The sequence below is a fragment of the Coloeus monedula genome (genome assembly GCF_965178545.1).
Source record: "Coloeus monedula genome assembly, chromosome: 4".
In the NCBI taxonomy this organism is placed as follows: domain Eukaryota; kingdom Metazoa; phylum Chordata; class Aves; order Passeriformes; family Corvidae; genus Coloeus; species Coloeus monedula.
The window spans coordinates 52,090,766-52,111,982 of NC_138784.1; the positions used below are offsets into that span (position 1 = coordinate 52,090,766).

The 21,217-nt window shown below is 42.1% G+C and overlaps 1 protein-coding gene across 2 annotated transcripts in view; it reads left to right on the forward strand.

Moving 5' to 3' along the window:
- Nucleotides 1-21,217, forward strand: part of ST7 (suppression of tumorigenicity 7) — a gene marked incomplete at its 5' end in the record, with an annotated part of 142,002 nt that overhangs the window by 72,306 nt on the left and 48,479 nt on the right. For both annotated transcript variants that reach the window (XM_082280763.1, XM_082280762.1), the window contains 5 exons: nt 2,815-2,897; nt 14,286-14,445; nt 18,567-18,621; nt 19,195-19,310; nt 20,451-20,526. In XM_082280763.1, the coding sequence (XP_082136889.1) occupies nt 2,815-2,897; nt 14,286-14,445; nt 18,567-18,621; nt 19,195-19,310; nt 20,451-20,526 (490 nt within the window). The remainder of the gene's footprint in view (nt 1-2,814; nt 2,898-14,285; nt 14,446-18,566; nt 18,622-19,194; nt 19,311-20,450; nt 20,527-21,217) is intronic.

Below are 21,217 nucleotides of genomic sequence, written 5' to 3' on the forward strand. Positions count from 1 at the left end.
TGTTAATAATATTTATGGAGACAAAGGGATTGGGAGAGTAGCTAATAATTGACTAAAGGTGACATTTTTCATCATGAAATAGAAGATTCTTATATTTAATGAGTGGGAAAAAGAATGGCCAAAGGATTAGAGAGATACAGTCCAGATAAACAGCTCTGGTCGTTGAGTGCACCTGTATCCAATCTACTGAGTTATTCCAGTTATCTGGGAATCTGCCCCATACAATCTAAAGGCATCTGGCATCATATCTGTTCATCTTGCCAGTTACTGTGACTAAGTTGTAAAAGTGAAGAATTGCAGCAGCCTATAGTAAAGAGGGTAAAGGAGCACCAGTATATGTGCAGGCAAAGAAGCAAGCAGTAACACAGGTGAAAATTATAGATAAATAAAATCCAATCTCCATTCACATCTGAGAGTTTCTCTCTAAACCAGTATACATTGCTTGTAGAAGAGTGGTGACACAGGAAAGCTAACAGCATTTCCTATGAGCCCTATTCAATCTACACCATCCATGAGCTCCACAGAGCTAATTTGTTGAGAGGGCTCTTCCAAGTGGGCATGCATTTCCCAAAGCAATTTTTATGCATGGAAGTCAGTAAAAATATTTAAAGCAAATAGACTATATCCTTATTAAATGGATATGCTTATGTGGAATCTTCACAGTAGACTTAGATGGCTCACAGCTTTGAAAATCAAATTACCTCCAGGGTAATGAGAAATTTTAATAGGAAAAATTCCAGCATTCCATAGGCTTTGAAGCTCTGGTGGAAGAGTAGAAGAGAAAGCTCCTCTGTAAAGTCTTTTGCTGCCTGGCTTTTCATGTTATTATTGGCACTGCAGTAGCACTGTCTTACAAGGTGGAACATGGGCATCTATATCCCATCATAGCATATTCTCCCTCAGGAATATCCTGACCTAAGCCAACGAAGTAGTTTCACTGGCAGTCTGAAATTTCCCCAGTGACATAGTTTGAGTATGTCTCTGGCTTAACGTTTGCATTCTAAAATGAGGAATGTTTCTTCTAAAAGACTCGTGGTAGCTGGCGAAGCCAAAGCTATTTCAGTCTCTCCATTCCTCTTCCTACTTAGCGAGTGCTGGGGCTGAAGAAAGCAGGGACTACTATTTCAAAGTCTGCTTTTGAAGGGAAGGGAAGGGAAGGGAAGGGAAGGGAAGGGAAGGGAAGGGAAGGGAAGGGAAGGGAAGGGAAGGGATGGGATGTAGCTGTGTTGCACACAGCAGTGTTGAGAATGTGGTACTGCTTTACACTAGCTGAGAATCTGGCATCCAACTCATTTGGAAGGGAAAATGTACAATGGCATTAAAACCCACCAGACTTGTTCTTTACTACATCAGCTTGGTGCTTAATGTCATTTCAGTGGACCAGGGAAGGACAGTTCCATTTTAACACCTTATGGCTTCTTCAAGAAAAAAAAAAAAACAACACAGAAAATAAGCTGCCAAAACCCAAACAAAGCAGCTAAATTGCAGGGCTTTAATCTCTTTTAATGATGCATTTCTGGAAAACTTTTTTTTTTACTGGTTGTGGAGAGTGAATCATATGTTTCATGATTTATATTCTGCTGTTGTTGTCTCCTCTTCATTTTTTGGCTTCATATTATTTAATTTCTGTTAAGTGTTATTTCTAAAGAGAACAGAATGAACCGAGGGCCTCACACCTACATATCCAGGTCTTTCATCAATGTTTTTTAATGACTAATAGCCTGCTACAAGCCTTTTAAATTTACCTGCTAACTATTGTCAGTTCCCTCCCCAGTCCTGGATACATGTACATATACAAATATATATGTGTGTATATACATAAATGTGTATGTATGAGAAATTCTTTGGCACTGGTTGAGACCAGTAGGGTTGTTCAGGGTTATTCTAACCCTTCATGTAGTTTAATAGGGGATGTTTTCATTTGTAAAAGATGAAAGTGATGGAAAGTTGAGTCTTCTTTAAACATCTAGAATTTAGTAGAAGTCTAGTTCTCTCTAGTAGCTTCTGTAGAGTCAAAAACCTAGAATATTTTATTCTCTTAAGGCCAGCCATAGGGATTTTCTATGAGGGATAAGCATGACTACCTGGTGATTTTCCCAGCAGCTTTCAAGATGGGATATGACTAGAAAAGCCCTTTGGATTTCCAGAAGCCCATACAGATGGAATTGCTCATCTGACTTCACTTCTGCCCTAGATTTCAGATAATCTGAACAGCTATCATGATTTTCACCCCTTTTTAACAGAAAGCTAGTTAGGTCTTTTTCTAATCATTTATTCACTGTTGTCATGCTGAGTGGTTCACCAACTTTAGAGCAGTACAATGAGTTCGGAAAATGCGATTATCCTCTACTTTGTAAGTGATGAACCAAGGTAGGTAGTGAGAAGTAAAAAACTTTAAAAAACTTCATCAAGATCTACAGGATGTTGAGACAATTTTGAATGCAGGACATTGAGATAGACTTCTAAGATTTCTAACTGCAATGGAGTAGCAAAGGCATTTAGTAAAATGTTTTCCATATATCATGGGAAATCCTAAACTCTATGTCAGTGGACCACTGACTGAAATAGGAAAGTCCCAGACTTGTGTGCAACTGTTTTCCAATGCCTTGTGATTGACCTTGTTGTGAAAACAAAATTCTGCACGTGGCAGTCTAATGCTCTATCGCATGTTAGGCAGATGGGACAGGATGTTATTTGAACTGTCTTTTTTATCAAAGTTAAGGTAATAACTTATCTGCAGTTGAGAGGAGGAAGGGACACGTGGAAAACATGTCCTGCTCTTGTACTCATGGTTTCCTCTCTTTTCTTTTTCAGTGAGCATGTTTTTGAACACATTAACCCCCAAGTTCTATGTTGCCCTGACAGGCACATCCTCATTAATCTCGGGACTTATTTTGGTAAGTACTACATCTATTAATATCACTTCACAATTTGATTTTGATATCCAGAATTGTATTTCAGGCTTCATGCAAATTAATAGGTGTCTTTTTTTCTTCTATACACTTATAGTTCTGCAGCACATAAAATTTGTCTTTATTTGTATGTCTCTTTCTGTGGGAATGAAAAAAAAAGATGTTTCAGTGCCATATCTTTGAAGAAAAAAGTCTTGAAGAACAGTATGACTCACTAACAACCCTACAGTAATTCATAACAAATGTTTGCACATTAAGTGCTTTCCCTGACAAGTACTACAGAAATGAAAAAGGCCAGTAAAAAGGAAGATGAGGAGAGGTACCAACTATCTCAGCTTAGTGTGGTCCTTTCAGAAAGTTACAGCAGGACTTAATAGAGAAACACCAGTTCTGGTGCCAAGATTCCAAGGAATAATTATTTCAGATCTTCACTTCTAGAATCTTTCCCAGTACCTATCTGCCTATTTGCTTAAATGTCTGTATTTTTAAATCGTTTAAAAAACCCTCCTCCCATAGGTAATTCCTGAAGGCTTCTTTATGCAAATTGATGCAGTGGAGTGAATCATAATACTATCACAATGCAGGAGTCCAAAGCAGAGCATTTGCTCTGAATTTTCTTCAATATCTTCATAGAAACAAATGGAGATAAAAATATAAGAATTAACAGGGTGTACCATTTATATTATTATATGTGGTCTGTTCTTGTTTCCTCACTGCTGAGAGTTGGCTTACTGCTTATACAAATGAATAGTATAGCATAACTCAGAACAGAACAGAATGATCATCTAGTCTACCTGCCTAATGACAAAAAAGTTAAAACATGTTATTGAGGGTATTCTACATAAGCCTCTTAAGCACTGACATGCTTGGGTCATCCACCAACTCTCAAGGAATCCTGTTCCAGTGTTTGATCACTTTCTCAGTAAAGATATTCTTCCTAATGTCCAGTCTGGTCCTCCCCTGTCACAGCTTTGAACCATTCCCAGGTGACCTGTCTCTGGGTACTCAGGAGTAAGAGATCAGCCCCTCCCTCTCCACTTCCCCTTCTCAGGGAATGGTTGCCTTTGTTTTAGTCTTGTTCGTTCAAGCTGTACACTTTTAAAATCCGCTGGATACAAGCTATAGACCCTCCCTCACCACACCAAACCAGGCGTGTAACTGGGGGACCAATGAGACCAAGTGTAAGCTATTGTAGTGATAAGTGGAAAGAGGGATGAGAGAGAAACGTGGCTAGAGGCTGGTTCCATCACCTCAGATCTACTAATCTCAGAGAAACCTGAAAGCAACAAGGATCCTTACTAAATACTATCAGTTTGTTTTGGGAAATCCACACCTCTCACTTCCACACTGCCATTAGCTGATGTAGATAAACAAATGGCATCCTTGACTACTTAATGCCTGTGAGACTCTCATCACTCAGATGATTTCAGGTATAAAGCAGCAGGTGCACTGCTGCTGTGCCTTGCTCTGAGTTTCCTCATAGCAGAAGGCAATTGCCTAATGTCTGCACCTTGGGCATTCATTAGTGTTGTATGGATTGAGCCCCAAAGCACACAACAGAGCCAGAGAGATCAACAGAACTTTCAGGATAGTAGCAGGAGCCAGACCTGTAAGACTTGGATTCAGTTAAGCACAACTCACTCAAATGCACAGGAGAAGAAAATAATGTTACATTCAGCACTGTCACTCAGAAAGAAAAAAATGCTGGGCCCCACCACCAGGATGAGAAGGAATGAGAGAAGTAACATGGGTTTCACAGACACAATTCCATATTTGTTGCTAGAGGGCGAAGACAGCAGGAGGAGGTGGCAAGACAAAGACAGTTTATATCGTGCCCTATTGAATTACATTTCTGAATCAAACAGGAATAAAAACTTTGAAGAGTGACTAATTTATGTGGAACTAAATTCATCATTGCAAATGTAGGTACGTTTTATACTGTATTCATGAAGGCAATTTCTGAGGAATGACCTCAGCAAGCAACGTAACAGCAAGAAATTTCTAAGCACTGTACTTTGATGGAAGTACAAGATGGAAGTGGCAAGAAGTACTCAAGACAATGATATGGAGAAGGGGCAAAAGGACACCAATAGAAACCTTTCATGAAGAAATCAGATTGAGCCTTAATCAAAAGAAATCCCTTAGTGTGTTGCATGAGAAAGTCCATTATGAACAAGTTGAAGAAACTATGAGGTGACAGAGGCGTAGACACAGAAATAAGACCGAAAGCCTTTTTTTTTTAGTCTTCACTACTGCTATCAGTTGTTGTTTGCTGTTCATATGGCACCACCGTAAAGGTGAAAAAGATATATAAGCCAGACAGGTAACAGCCAGGAACCCTAGATTGTAGGGACCAGTGTCTGTGCTGAGAGGAACATGTTTTCTGTACATTTGATAATTGAAAAAGAACTAAGCAGACATGGTCATGGAAAGAAGAAACTGCAAGTTGAACAGACCACACATCAGAAAAGACAGCTGATTAAGTTCTAGTGAGGTAGTACTAGCTTGTCTTTAGCCCAATTGTGCTTCAGATGAATTATTTCTTAATCTTGCTGTTTACAAGTGGCCCTGTAACATGAAGAATTGCCCGCATTGCCACACACTTAAATCAGACTACACAGCATCATCAGTTCTAAAGGATTCACTGCCCTGTTAATGGTATAAAGTGAAATTCTTTTATAAAATAAACACTGTCTTGTCAAATCTACATCACTGGGGTACTTTTTAGACTAGATATACTATTATTGCTTGGAATTTTCCACCATATGGGCTGGCAGATTTCTTTCCATTATCAGTTGGCTGCAGTTCCTAATCAGAAGGAGAAATCACAGCACTGCAGGTTATGGAAATGATGGAAAATTCCATCATTTCATAAGTGTAGTAACTGATGGGAAAGTGATTGCTTTTCCTAACTCATGTTTGGGTCATGAAACAATGACTGCAAAGTTCAGCTTTGGACAATTGAATACTACATTATTCCTTTGCAAAACACTGCACTCCTGTCTTATTTTGTCTCTTACTTTGTTTTACTTCTTTAGGTAAAATTCTGGCCTTGCTGTAGGCAGATTTAATTGAAGCAAGGATTTCAGACCTTTTTTCTTATAGGTCAGAACTGTAAAGAAAAAGTTTTCTATCTCAAGCATTTTCCTTAACAATTACTTGACTACAGCACATAGTTTAAATAAATAATTTAGCATATACTCACTTCATCCCTGCACTGTTGTAGGCATCAAAAATAAGAACAAGATTTGGTCCACAGTTGCATTAGAAATACTGTATTGGAAACTTGGTTCCACCACAGTTACTTTTAATCCAGTAAAATACAGTGTGCTGCCTCACAGAATACAATGAGCTGCATTGTATTCAATGTCTGGGAGGCTGAGGTTTTCCACAGGTAGGGTAATAAAATTGTCATGAAACACACCTGACGTCCAGTAAATGCTGTGAACTGGAACTATGTAAATGCCACTGAGATTTCTAAATAAAGCCACATATTTAACATACAGTTATCACAAGAGTCAAAGTTGGTCAGCAAGAACGTGAGGCACTTGCACTGCAAACTGATAGAGTCTCAGTTCTAACAAAGCCCAGGTAGAAGTGAACCTCAGACTTAAATCTCCACCAAGAATGCCTTGTTATTCTACTTCCAAGCTTGGGACAGTACTAAGTGTCTTCTGCTACACAATGAAAAATATTCTGCAATGAACAAATACCGGGTCTTTCAGATGCAAGAATTAGAAAGCCTACAGAAGCGTGAGTCTACACACTGCCTAGCACTGAGCAGCTAGGCTGTTTGCTACTACCCAAGTAAGTGTATAGTCTGTCAGTCACAGCCTTTTGTAGCCAATGGTACCAGTACAGGAAGTCTGAGAGGACCTGAGTAACACAGAAGGACATATTTTCTGTAGATACTAATTGATCTTCTGCTTGTTTCACTACTTTAGTGTAGTCTGCTGCAGAGGGGTAGAAAGGTGACTGAGTTCTGGGCGTTGCCAAAGACTCTGTGGAAGTCTGACAGTTGTGCAGGGCTGAAAAGCTATACATGGTAGCCATTCAAAGTTCCTGCTCTGCTCAGAGAAGGCTCACAGGTCAGGAAGGGCAGAATCATTGTAGAGAGTTCCCAAGAAATTGGAAACCCTTGCCAAGGAGCAGATGAGAAAGGAAGGATCTATTGGAAGGCAGGCTATAACCCCGTCCACAGACAAGAAAACAGTATCATAACTACCTGGGGTCTACACAGTGTTGAGAGAAGTAATACACTTAATCCAGGCAATATATTATTTTCTTCCATGTTTCTGTATTTCCAGAGATGGATGAAGTAAATAACTATTTATTTTTAATATGCTGCTGTTGGGGTCTCCTCCCCTGCCATGGAGCCCTGCGAGATGGGCCCTGGTGGGGAGACACGGGGTTTCCCTGCCCCTGGTCAGTCTCATTCCCCATTGGTTGGTTTGGGTTCCCCGGGGTGGCCAAGGACCCTGGGGTCCCGTGACTGCAGAGTTCCTGAGCTGAGCCCCGGCCATGCAGCTGGAGAAATAAACATCCCTGAAACATCTACCACGAATCTGTCCATATATACTTCTTTTCCATGGGACTCCTGGTTTGATATATGCGTGTTGCAGTAATCCCCACTGTAACAAACTGGTGGAGGAATGCGGGCAAGACACCGATCCCTGAGGAAGATTCGTGAGTAAAATAACCACTCTAGACCTCTCTCTTCTCATCTTGGTTTGGATATTCTCTCTGGACTATGGAAGAATTGTGGGAAATGGGACTCTCTGAGCCACAGAAAAAAATGTATCTAGAAGTAAAAGGAATCCTTGAACAACAAAACAAAAAAGTAATGCAACCGGGAGATCTAGAACATTTCTTCATCTGGCTTTTCAAAAGGTTCTCCTATATTTCTCGAGATTTACTTTTTGATATCGAACCTCCTGTATCTTGTGAGGGGTGTTTCTGGGATGAGATCTGGGATAAAGTGGGATCAAAGAGAAGCTTTCCGTGCATACCTTATAATCAGGGAAGTTCTTGAGGAGTATTTGTACGGTCCCATTACCCCTAAAGCAGAGGATCATACTTACCCCATGGCTGAGGCCACACAGCCGCCATCCCGGGAGCACACGACTGCAGCCGTGCCGGCGGAGGTGCCTGCGCTGGATGCACCTGGCCCCCTCGGGAGCGCGCTCCTTATCGCGGACCCCATCCCTGTCTCGGGGTCCCCGGCCACGCGGCCGCGAGTGAGGGAGCGATGCCGCAGGCGCCGCGGGTGCCGTGGGCCACGAGCAGCCAGGAACCGGCATCGGCGTGGCAGCCCGCTCTGAGCACACGGCTCGGAGAGCCCTGCGGAGGGAGAAGCGGCGGTTCCCACAGCGACACGAGAAGCCGCGCAGCGCCGAGCCGGAACGGGGCCGCACCCAAAGCAGCGTGGAGTTTGCGGAGCGGAACCACTCACAGGGCACGGAGCCAGCGGCGATGGCAACGCGGGGCCGCGCAGAGCCCAGACACGCCGGAGCAGCGCCGCTCGGAGAGCGCGGAGCAGCCCCAACGCGGGGGCCCGGCCGAGACGTCGGAGCCGGCGAGGCGGCGGCCACGCGGGACCAGCAGCCACGACAAACACGCAAACACGTGATAGGAGGAGTTATAGCAATGAAAGTCACAGGAACCATGAAATGGTACAATGTAAAAAACAACTATGGATTTATAACATGAGATGATACAGGGGGAGATTTATTCATCCATAGAACTGCCATTAAAAGGAATAACCCTAAAAATTACCTGCAAAGTGTAGGAGATGGGGAAGTTGTACAATTTGGTATAGTGCAAGGAAAGAAGGGTTTACAAGCAGCAAATGTTACTGGGCCTGGAGGTATTCCTGTCAAAGGCAGCTGTTCTGCACAAAATTATAAACAATATCCATCCCAGCAATTTCCCTACCCACAGCCTACTTCCCCCTTTTACCCTATACCCAATATGAACCCCTTCCTAAGTTTACCCTATCCCCAGTTTATTCCTAATCCGTTTTTCACCCCATGGCTTCCCTATACAATTCCTTTTCCCTACAATTCCTCTCCGATGCCGAGGGGGGATGAAAAGGGGGAGGGAAGAAGTTAAACCCTCTCCTGCCTCAGTTTCCCCACAAAGCATGCCCGGAGAGTTTTGTCTCCCTTCTGTCAGCCCTAAGATGTTCCACAGAATCTGTTTGGACATTTAAAGACTCAGGAGGGTGGCTTGTTTTGTCTTGAAACTGTTCTTGTTATCCAGTTGTTTTCATTCTCCTTTTATTAAAATAAAATGGGTGAGATGTTGGGCTCCCTCCCCTGCCATGTAGCCCTGCGAGATGGGCCCTGAGGGCACAGACACGGGGTCTCCCTGCCCCTGGTCAGTCTCATTCCCCATTGGTTGGTTTGGGTTCCCCGGGGTGGCCAAGGACCCTGGGGTCCCGTGACCGGGGAGTTCCTGAGCAGAGCCCCGGCCATGCGGCTGGAGAAATAAACATCCCTGAAACATCTACCACGAATCTGTCCATATATACTTCTTTTCCATGGGACTCCTGGTTTGATATATGCGTGTTACAGTAATCCCCACTGTAACATGCTGCCTACTAGCACTGTATGTATCTTCTCCTGCTGACTCTTTGAGATATGACGAATGGGGGTTCAGTAACCAAGAGCAGTCTAAGAGGATGCTGAATGGGTGTATTTAATCCAGAAGGAATGGGAGTGCTTATCCTTCAAGGCTGTCATTAAGGACACTGAGCACGGTCAGAGGCATGCTGTTTCCTAGATCCAAGATGGGCAGGACTGGAGGATCTGCTGGAGTCACTGGCTACCCCTAACAGCTAAATAAAACAGACCAGGAGCTTTCTTTGTTGGAAGGCAAGTAGCATTGTATAGCCGCACTCACATGGATAAACACTCTTGCCTCCCAAAACATGGATGACCTTTTCCATACTGTCTACTGGAAACAGCCCCTGGGCTGTAGTACACCTAGAACATGTGCAGTCATTGTCTGGGAGAGTTGACATAGGAAGTGTGCTAGCAAACAAACAGCATGGATGGCTTGAGCCAAACCTGTGCTGTGGTCCCTTTTATTTATAAAAGAGGCTTAACCATGGAATCAAGTCTTGCTATCACTATGTTGCTCCTCCAGAGAGTAAGCTTCCTTCAAATCCATTAGATTGGTTGTTACCACCACTGCTATTAGAAGAGTTGAAGAAAATCTACACCTTTGAGACCTGAAAGTCTCATTCCAAGGCTGAAAGAGAAATCTGAGCTGTGGAAGTTGTGGGCAAGTGAAATCGTTTACTGCTTCTGTTGAAGACTCCATACACTAGGAGAGAATGACAGTGTTTGCTGTAAGAGAGGATGCCTGTCTCAGATGTGATAAACAGAAAAGCACAATTCAAATCATTGATAGACATCACTCTTCGGTTCAGTGTGAACCATCCCTTGTGAATTGATGCATACATAATGGAATATCTGTTCTGAAAAACTGTGCAGAAAGATCAGATCTGATAGCCAAGTGATGCAGAATAGATTTGTTGCTACAGAGATAAATATAATTATCTGGGATTGTTTGTATGTGATAGCAGAGATAAGAAAGAGGATGACTATAACATTTTCATTGCACAGGGGAAGAGAAGTGCATTAAGAAGACAACATTTCCAAAATCAAATACGCTTACATTAAACAATACCTATACCAGATTAAAATATAAAAGTTCTAATTTGCATTTCTAAACACACAAAGCTGGAAATGGTTTTAACTTGGCCTTTTTGAAAATTATGGTCCCAAAAATCCCTTGAGGGTTTGGAGACGTTTGACCCTGTTTCAGCTTGAAAGCACTGGCATCAACTAGAAAGAGCCCCAAAAAGTTTGCCACTGCTGTGAAGGGGAGATCTCTGAAGATGAGCTCCCCTCCCACTGTATGTGTACGACAGAAATTAGGTGGCTTTTTCTTTCAGAAGTGGTGCAGAAATTACCTTTCTGATTAATTTCCTCTCTAATTCAGATCTCTGTCAATAGGTAATTAATCCTTACAGTAATTTTATTCTGTCAGATGATCTCTCATCTGCTGAACTGTCAAAAGATTGTTGACTTCACGTGGCTTTCAAACTGGATGATGCAGTTAGAAGTCTGATTTACAGAAATTAGGTTTCAAACCAGGTGACGCTGTCTGAGAAAGGTGCAAAAATTCTCTAAAGAGAATTTATTGTTTTGACTTAAGTACCAAATTACAGATTACCTCCTCATACACGCTGAACAAATCACTCCAAGCAAAGGCTTATGATGGTGATGATGATTTATGGCTTTAATTTCTGGGAGACTATGCACTCAGATCTGATGTTTCCTGGCATTGGAGTCACTCAACATAGCAAATATTTTTCAAAGCTGCCTTAAACAATTTATGAACTTTAATGCCTTTTTAAAAAGTAATTAATGCATTTTTAAGTCTAAGGAGACAGACTTAACAGCTGTGTCACACGTTTTGGCAAGTTTCTGTCACTCAGCTGAACTGCAGCAGAGACCACATTTATATATATGTACATTCTTTGTGATTGTCCCTCAGTTTCATTGAAATTCAGTGTGATGGCTTTCCAGCTGGTATACATTTGTGCAGGACAAGTGGGCTCAAGTGTGCTTTTGTGCTGCTCATTCCCTCTCTGGGTTTTACTGACCTCATCTAAAAGCTGATCATGATTGAAATAATGAGCAGGAATTTATTAGCACATTTTGGAAAACCTTTATTTCTTCCCTCTTAGAAGAAGTACGAAGCTTGTTAGATACGGTCTGAATTTTGCACAGCCAGTCTGGCAGCTGTACTTGAGTCCCTGACTTAGATTATAGTGAAAGTCTTACTGAGTGTCCCTCGCCTCAGTGCAAGACTATAATTTTTATTCGTAACACCCACTTCCTCTGAGACTTTGGACAGGTAGAACTGTGGCCTTTGTGCCTTTATTTGTTTCAAAGTTTTCAAAGACAGAACAGAAACAGATGTTCACAGCAGATCTATGACTGTGTCTTATGGCACAGCCTTTCTCTTATGGTCAGCCACATGCTTATGATGCTCTCTTAGATCGTAAGATTTAAACTTTAACCCCTTTAAAAAGTGCAGTGTGCCTAAGAGCATGAGAACAGCTAAAACCAAAGCTGACTCACCTGTGCCACCTCCCTGCCCACCATCTCCAGCATTCAGAGGTAGTGATGTATGCTACAGGAGGCATATCAGCAGTGTGGAACAAGTGTTCAGTGACACTGCATCAGCATTCTGTCCTTGGCACTTTGCATTCCCACCCGGGTGCTGTTGCAGGCATATGCCAGTGGAACAAGAACAGTGACAAATGCACCTCAGAGTAAGGAGGAATTGTCCACTGTCCAGGTTATGTGGGGTTTTGGTGATTTGGGGTGGGAAAGAGTTCACAAAGATCTGAATACGTTAATGCTCTGGTTTCTCTGTGACCATGTTTATCTTCCCAAATGCTTTGCATTCGCACAGTCCTTCTGTCTTCTCCTCATCAGACTGCTCCATTCTCTCTTAGTGATATCTCCCAGAAACACCATTAGATTGTTTTGGGGAGTGGTCCCCAGCACTGCCACACAATCTTGTGTGAACTTGTCTCAAGCAGCCACCAGCTTCATTCCCTTTCACTCCTGTGCAGCTGGGGCCCCCTTCTTCCATATGAATCCTCTAGATGCTTTAACAACACATTTGAATTTAGGGGAAGCCCCAGTGCAGAATGCATTGGGAGCATCCTTTGGAGAGGAACATTTTCCTTCTATGCCAGAAAATTTATTTTCCCCTCCTTTAAAGTGGGGGGTGGGGGGGAGGGAGGGGTAAAAAGTATGTCTGTCTTGTCTACAGACAATCCAATCCCATGGAGACAGAAGTCATTTTAACTACATAAAGAGGTCAAGAGAACTTAAAAACCAAAAAATATTGAAGGAGGGAATGTGTGAAGCCTGGCCTGAACCTTTCTGGAGCAGGTAGACCCCTAAGAGGCCTCCCAGAGCCTGCTGTCTATAGGCTGACCCAGCAAAACCTGCCCAACAGCACACTCATGGTGTCAAAGATGTGAACACAATCATTTCCCTTATTGCTGATTGTGTCTAGTAGGAAGAGATTTTATCAAAGCTTTCAGTACTGGTGTAACACACGGAGATACCAAGGAAAATGGAAAGGGCAGAGACTGCTCATTCACAGTTTTTAGTGCAATTTAGTCCTGCCAAATTTCTCAAAACTCCTTAGATTTGCTTTTATTTCACATGGTATGTAGTTGTTTGGGTGACGATTCAAGTGAAACTTGTCTATTCATTATAAGCATGTGTTTCTTTACAATTTTTACCATCTAAACCTTTTCCATATTTATATAAAATAGTCTTCACTTCCAGGTTTATGTGGTTTCCTGAAATATGTGTATTCTTACTAACGTATTTTTCGGTGAAAATACCACAGATACATATTTATGTGTGTAATTTCAATTACAGGGTGTTCTCTTAGGCTGTGAAATGATTTTCCAAGTAGAGCTCTGTAAATAATATTTTTTTTCTGATTTGCTAGCTCAACCAAATGCCTGAAAATAAAATTAACTTCGAGTCAGCCCAAGTCAGCCAAACAAAATAAAACACAGTTCAGCTAGGGGAAAAGAAATCCTAAAGGGAACAGGATTCAGCTTCCTCGAGTTTGTTTGGCATTTTTAACATTTTTTTTAAAATTAAACTCAGTGAATGTCTTTGGAAGCATTTACTGAGGAAGCAAGAAAACCTGCTTTTCCTCACATTCCCTGGACTGCAGAGGGAGCTGAGGGAAGGCCCGGCGGATTCACTCCCGGCTGCAGCATTCTATCGGCGTGGCTGATGTCGGGCAGAATGGAGTGGGGGGTTTCTAGAAGTCAATTTAAAGGAGGCCTAACAGCTGAAATAATTTGCCGTAAGATTATTTGGGTTTAAAAAAATAATAATAATTTCGTTGACAAGATTTGAGGTTTTCCACCTAAACGTGGGTCACATTTAACTTCTCCGCGTGCTCGGGCCGGGATGACGCGGGCAGGTGCCTCCCCCGGGGTGCGCGGGGAAGGAGCCGCGGGGCGGCCGGAGCCGCCTCCTCGCTTTTCGGGCTGCGGGGCGAGGAGCGGGGCGAGGGGCGGGCTGGAATCGGGGCGAGGCGTGGGCGGAGGCCGGCAGGTCTGAGGGCGGGTCTGAGGGCGGGTCTGAGGGCGGGTCTGACGGCGGGTCTGAGGGCGGGTCTGCGGGCGGGTCTGACGGCAGGTCTGAGGGCGGGTCTGGGGGCGGGTCTGAGGGCGGGTCTGAGGGCGGGTCTGGGGGCGGGTCTGACGGCAGGTCTGAGGGCGGGTCTGACGGCGTGTCTGCGTTGCAGATCTTCGAGTGGTGGTACTTCCGCAAGTACGGCACCTCCTTCATCGAGCAGGTCTCGGTGAGCCACCTGCGCCCCCTGCTGGGCGGGGTGGACAACAGCGCGCCCAGCGCCGCCAGCGCCGCCGGCGGGGACGCGGACTCGAACCGCCAGAGCGTCTCAGGTGAGCGGCACAGCGCCGGCGGCGGCCTTGGGCTCCTGCTCCGGCCAAGTAAAAGGCGGAGCTGCTTCTTCAATTGCTAATTGCATCCTTCCAAATTCATGCGGTGTGTTTTGCGCAGCCTGCGTGGTTAATGTATTTATTTTCTCCTTTTTCTCAAAACCTTGCGAAATAGCGCGTGCCCTTTCTGCAGTATCCTTTGTCCAGCGAAAGGGCTGCAAAGATGATCAAGGGGCTGGAGGCCTTATGAGGAAAGGCTCAGAGAGTTGGGCCTGTTCAGCCTCGAGAAGAGACAACTGAGAGGGGACCTCATCAATGTCTATCTGCAGAGAGGGTGTCAATGGGATGGAGCTTGGTGATGCTGAGCAATAGGACAAAACGCAGCACGCAGAAACTCATGCACAGAAAGTTCCACCTGAGTATTAGGAAGAACTTCTTTACTGTGCAGGTGACTGTGCACTGGAACAGATTGCCCAGAGAGGTTGTGGAGTCTCCCCTCACTGGAGATATTCTAGAAACATCTGGATGCAATCCTGTGCCGTGTGTTCTGAGATGACCCCACTTGAGCAGGAAGGTTGGACGAGGTGACCCACTGTGGTCCCTTCCAACTCAACCAATTGTCTGATTCTGTGATTCTAAAGGCAGGTAGTATTTTTACTGGAATGTTTAAGTAATAACAAAGTTGTTAAAAATCAGACAAAGAAGTCAGAAATGTCCATCTGGTTTTGCATCACTTTGTTTTTTAGATAATGTAAATAGTATGTAAACAACATTTGGATTTCACTTCAGTAAGTGGAAGCAAGGCGACTTTTAACAGTTTAAGGGCTAGTTATGTTCCTAACTCTGCTACGGATTTGATTTGCAACTTTGGGCAAGTCCTAACATAGACAGGCATTTTTAAAAGGCCTCCAGTTTAGGAGGCATGATTTCAGGCATTTGTGACCTGATTTTTACAAGCTTCCAGGCATTCACAGCCCCTACAAGTTTCAGTGCAAGGAGTGAAGGTGTCTGACCCTAAGCCATTCAAGCCTGAGGCACTTTGAATCAGGTGCCTGGTTGCCTGGGCGATGGTTCCTCTGAGAGACAGCCCAGCCTGCCTAAAATGAATCAGCCCCCCAAGCACTGAAATCTGTGGACTGAAGGAGCCCCAGGGGAACTTGACTCCCTACTAGGGTGACTTAGCTGCCTGGGGAGAAGGAATTGAAAAAGTAGCCCGTGAGTGATGAAAATGCTGCTATGCTATTGCTTCTGGCTTGAGTGGGCCTTACTCACCATTTAAAGTCAGGGCAGGAGCATCTGGGTTTGAGTTCCTCATCTGTAAAATGAAGTTTATGTGTCTCTGTCCTAACTTGGCTTACAGGCCATAATCTTAATATTGGAAATTAATTAGAGCCCCTAGAATCAATTACAATTTTATTAAATTTATTTCCTCTGCAGACTTTTAGAATATATCAGAATTTACAAGTGAAGAAAAGTGAATGAAAATAAAAAATTCACTTATGGAGGAAATATTGTTCAGCAGCTGAGCTGCCTATGTCTGTACCTGGCAGATTTTATTTCTGCTCTTCACTGTGCATGAAAACAAACAAACAAAAATTAGCTTTGAACTCACATGTTAAATAAAATAGGTGGCCTCACAAAACCTTGTTTTTTACTGAGTCATTAGGGAAGGCTTCATATAGCACAGCAAATTCAGCTGTTGTCATTCTCATCTGAAGAGAGGCTGTGAATAGCGGCACTGCATGGTTCAGGATATTAGATTTGGGTGAACTGGCAGAAAGCACGGGATGGCTTGGAAACACCTGTGTGCACTCATCAGTGTGCTCAGTCACACTTCAGCAGCTCCTGTAATTTTAAAGAAGAAGGCACGGTATTTTGACTAATGAGGTTCACACAAGCATCTTGGCTTTTCTGGTACAAAGAAATAGTCAAGGAGTGTGTTTGCTTTCAGTGCATTGACACTGAGCTGGGACTCTCGGTGTCACTACACAGTGTGTCTGTATGGATAGCCTGTTATTTGTGCCTTCAGAAAGGTATCAGTGCTCAAAAAGTGATCATTGAAAAAGTCTCTGAAAGGTTAAAATAAGGACATAGTTATATTATTGGTTTGTAATACAACAGAAAAGGCAACCTTTTTGGTTTACCATGCATTTACACTGGGATATTTCTTTTACTATCCAACAAGGTGGAGATGGCTTTTTCTCTTGGCTCAGCGTGTGTTCCTATATAGATTTTTGACTAAGATAGAATGTTGCAGTAGAAACTTTTGCCTTTAGAAAGGTAAGAAGAATGATGTTGTACTGAGACCATGGTGTTAGCAGGTACCAAGACAAAAGGAACAAGAGAACACCATGTTTAACTAGGCAGACAAATGCCAAAACATCCCCAGGACATGAGGGTGGTAATAAAAGGCCTTCTTTACCTCCTCCTTTTGTTCCCCAGTTCAACCTTTCCCTGCTACTGTGCCAAAATACCACATACTTTGATAAAGCATAACGACCTGAATTCAAATAAGATGAACAAAAAGTGTCACTGCAATCACACAGTTGTTACCTAATCTCATTGGCTGCAGAGTAAGTCAAGACATTGAATTACACCTCTGGAACTGAGAAGTCTGATGTTGATTTAATATTTGCAATGGTTGGAAAGTCATATTATGTAAAAACTGTCAGATTGAAGCTTGTCAAACAGCCATACCCTCTGGCTGCACAACAGAGCAGCTGAATGTCGATCAGGCACTTCTGCTGAGTAAACCAGTGGAACTTTCTAATATTAGCTGCCTGCTGAAAAGGATGGTTGAAAGATACACTCTTAAAGCTGCCTGTTCCTCTGTCTGTTCCATGCACTTGCTGGGTAGGCAGTAAACTGAGGGCCCACCTCCTATTCCACTTGACTAGTTTCTGTGTTGCTGAGGGTGTCCTTATGTTACTGTGAATAATTTATGTAAAATGCTTTCTGTCCATGCCCCATTCCATAAGAAAAGATGAGGACTTGACTTGCTGTTCAGTACTTCTTTTTTTTAACGGAACAGGCATAAAGGGAACAGGCATATTGTTACCATAAAGATACCCTTCTGACTCAATATTCTACCAGAAAACTGTTGGTTTGATCTCTTTAGAAATGATGTCACAAAATTTCATAGGGAGGAATGTGCTGGTTAACTTTCTTTAGTGGAAAGCAGGTGATGAAATGCTGGAGGGCCAGTGCTACTGATGAGTTTTTGCAGAGCACCATGTGAGGGGTCATCCAGTAGCAGATTTGTGATGGAATGACATGCTGCCTCTCAGTGAGTCTTTATGCAAATAGTGGGGTTTATTCTGGTCTCACCTTCACTGGAGTGAATTGTCTTTGTTGAAATTAAGAAAATCAATCTGGTGTTAATTTAAAGGAAAAGCCAGACTCAAGACCTCACTGTTCCAAAGGCTATACAATTTGATTATATATTTTTTTAATTTTTGCCTTAAATTACATTGTTGATTTCCATATCGCTTACTTCTTGCAGTGTGAAAAATTCACCATTTTTCCCCCTGAGGGAAATTTATAAAATGTTTTTAATATTCTGAAACCTTTGCAATGCAACCAACTTTTCTCTGCCAATCAATTTCAGCATCTGCTTGTAACTTAAGTAAGATCAGCAGATGTTTCCATGGATTTTTACTCCACAAACTAAGGAGGAATTAAATTTGGCAACTGTAGCTGAGATTCTCCGGGATTTACAGCATTATCTGGACAGTGGTGTTTTACCAGGGAAATAACAAGTCTGTAGAGACCGAGTTAATTGCTGTTTTTCAGTGCAATAACCCAGTGTGATCCCTCTTCAGTTCTGCATTATGGTAAATGTGAGTCCTGGCACAAATCAGTATTATCTTTTCATGTGGCATTTGGGGCTTTGTTAGTGGTTATTTGTCTGGAATGATTGCATTTGTTGACACTAATTTATAATTAAATTATTATTTAAGAAAGGAAGAACTACCTTCAATGCTATTGATGGGTTTTTCCATTTGCACCTATAAAAAATAAGTCATTTGATAAGGCTCATTGTATGGTAACTGATGTTTTTTATAAACCTCCAGTACCATTGTAATTTGGGAGAGATTCATTATGTGTGTGTCTGCTTCTTACAGAATGCAAAGTCTGGCGAAATCCTTTAAATCTGTTCAGAGGAGCTGAATATAATCGGTAGGTGCTACAAAATTACTGTTTTCAGGCACAGTACTGGCTTAAGGAGCTTAACTGTACTTTTCCATTAATCTAACTTAAGAGATGAAAAAACAAAATCCACTGTGTATACATGCACTCATGTCAGGTTTTTCTCTAATTCATAAAATGTTTCCAAATGAAAAGGAATTTAAATTCATGCTGATGCACTTGTTATTTCTCCAATTTTTGGCAACCTTATTAAAAACTATGGAGAAACCTAAGTGTGTTGTACCTGGTGTTAATGCAGCAATTCTGTTCAAATCCATTATAGCAAACAACCTAATGAATTCCATATAGGTTTCATGGAGTCCTAAGGTTTGAATATATGTGTTACCAAGTTGCAGTGTGTATTTTTCAGCATCCTCATTAGCTTAGGTTCAGCTACCGTTGCTCCATCACAGTACAGTGAGGTGCAATGTATATGGGTTAGAAGATTGGCCAGGTGAACTTATTTGGCCATGCCCATCTCAAAGGTCTAGGATTCTTTTCTGGATTCATTTTGGCATGTGTGACCTCATTAACCAAAATGTCTTCTTGTTGACATGTTTGCAGGTATACATGGGTGACAGGAAGAGAACCTTTGACTTACTACGATATGAATCTTTCGGCACAGGACCATCAGACATTCTTTACATGTGACACAGATCATTTACGGCCTGCAGATGCTAGTAAGAGACCTTGTGAACAAATGCTTTTGCTAATAGGTTAATGGCTGATTTAAACTGATGCAGGAAAAATGCAGTGACACATCAGTTCTTTTGCATAGATAAGAAAAGGCAGAAGTTTATCATGCTGAGAAAGCCATTGTTGTTGAATTTATAGAATTCTAGATCTGAACAAGTGTCTGTATATGTAAACTATCTAATTTATGTTGCTGTGTTGTTCTGCTATGTTGCTGAAGTCTTTCAAGGTACCATTTAAAAGTGTAAAGGCTTGTTCCTTTCCTTCTCTTTCTTGCATTGGCTTCAAACATATAGTTTAATTTGCCTCCAGCTGCAGTGTAGTAGGTTGAGTTACATTATCCAGGTTCTGTTTAGTCTACGCTGACAGGAGAGAGAGCTGATGTAAAATTTGAGGCCTGTGTTTCATTCCCTGATGTAGTTAGAAGCTCTGTAAAAAATGAGAACGGCACATTTACAACTGACTTTGTATAAGCAGCTTTAGTTGTGTTAAGCTTGTATTGTGAAGTCCACATGCAGACTTTGATTGTACTAAAAATGTACAACAATGATTTCAATCATTAGAATTTGCCTCTGAAAAAATAAATCTTTGTCTCTTAGGAAGGGAGAGATACTAACAGTTGGATGCTTCATTCTGAAGGCATAATTACTGTGCTTTTTTTGACACATGAGAAACATGAATCCTGTTTTCTGAACTCAGTGGTGTAATTATGTGGTGGTAATATTAGCCTGGAAGTTTTCCATTTAACATTCACGTAAAGCAACAGCACAATAAGGAGCTAAGAATCCCAACTATCCCTTTATTGTTTTTTTCCCTGTGGAATCTACTACACCAAGAGAAAGTAGCTGCTTGTCACCTCTATACTTGGCAGCACAGACAGCCTGATGTCTCAGCCAGACTTTCTCCTGGAAAAAGGTTTAATTAAATGAAAGAAGAAAAAGTGCTGAGTACTTGGGACAAAAGCTCCTGTTTGTTATGTAATTTTTTGAATGATCACTGAGCTATATGAAATACTCTGTAGTGAGTCAGGCTGAGGCCAATAAATTCTGTTGTTATGGTGCAGTAGATTCTCCTTGTTAATCCTGTAATAACTGATATTCCTCTCTTCTCCTTTGTTTATTGAATAGTAATGCAAAAAGCCTGGAGAGAGAGAAACCCTCAAGCCCGAATTTCTGCAGCACATGAAGCTTTGGAATTAAATGAGTGAGTGACAACAACATTAACATTTATTTCCTGTCTTTTAAAAATCCATTTGATGATATTTTAAGGCAGGAGGTTTTCTATAGTAACTTCTAACCATGATTACAGGCCTGTCAAAGGAAGGCCTACAACAGAAGGAAAACAGCACAGCTGCATGTTGTGCTAGCTACCCAGAAGATCCTTAGGGTAGTGATGACAATGGGAGTCTTCTCATTGATGCCAGCAGGCTTTGGAACAGCATAGAAAAATGTTAATTAAGTTACCTCCTGATGAGCATATGAAATATGCATTTATGGGATGGAGAGCTCCCTTTTGGATTTCTCAGTCATCAAGAACAGAAGCAAGAAAGACAAGACTCATAAACACATTCTGAAATATTCATTTCATAGTACAAGAGAATATGATGTAATTTGCTGTGACCTTTGGTCTTTGAGTCCATTACTTATTTTTTTAATGAGAAGCGTAGTATTTTGAGATCCCACAATAAACTCAGTGCTGTGATGATTTACTGGCATGGCAAACAGTGTAAATGTTGCTGACATGCATAAAGGGAATCCCTTAGGTTGCTGAACTGAGATTACTGCATTTTAGAATTCCATAAACTGGCGCTTTACAGATTGTCCTTCATGTGTTTCATCAGAAGAAGAGAAAGAATTGTTTCTTCTTGTATAGTGATTTAACTGAGAGACCATGC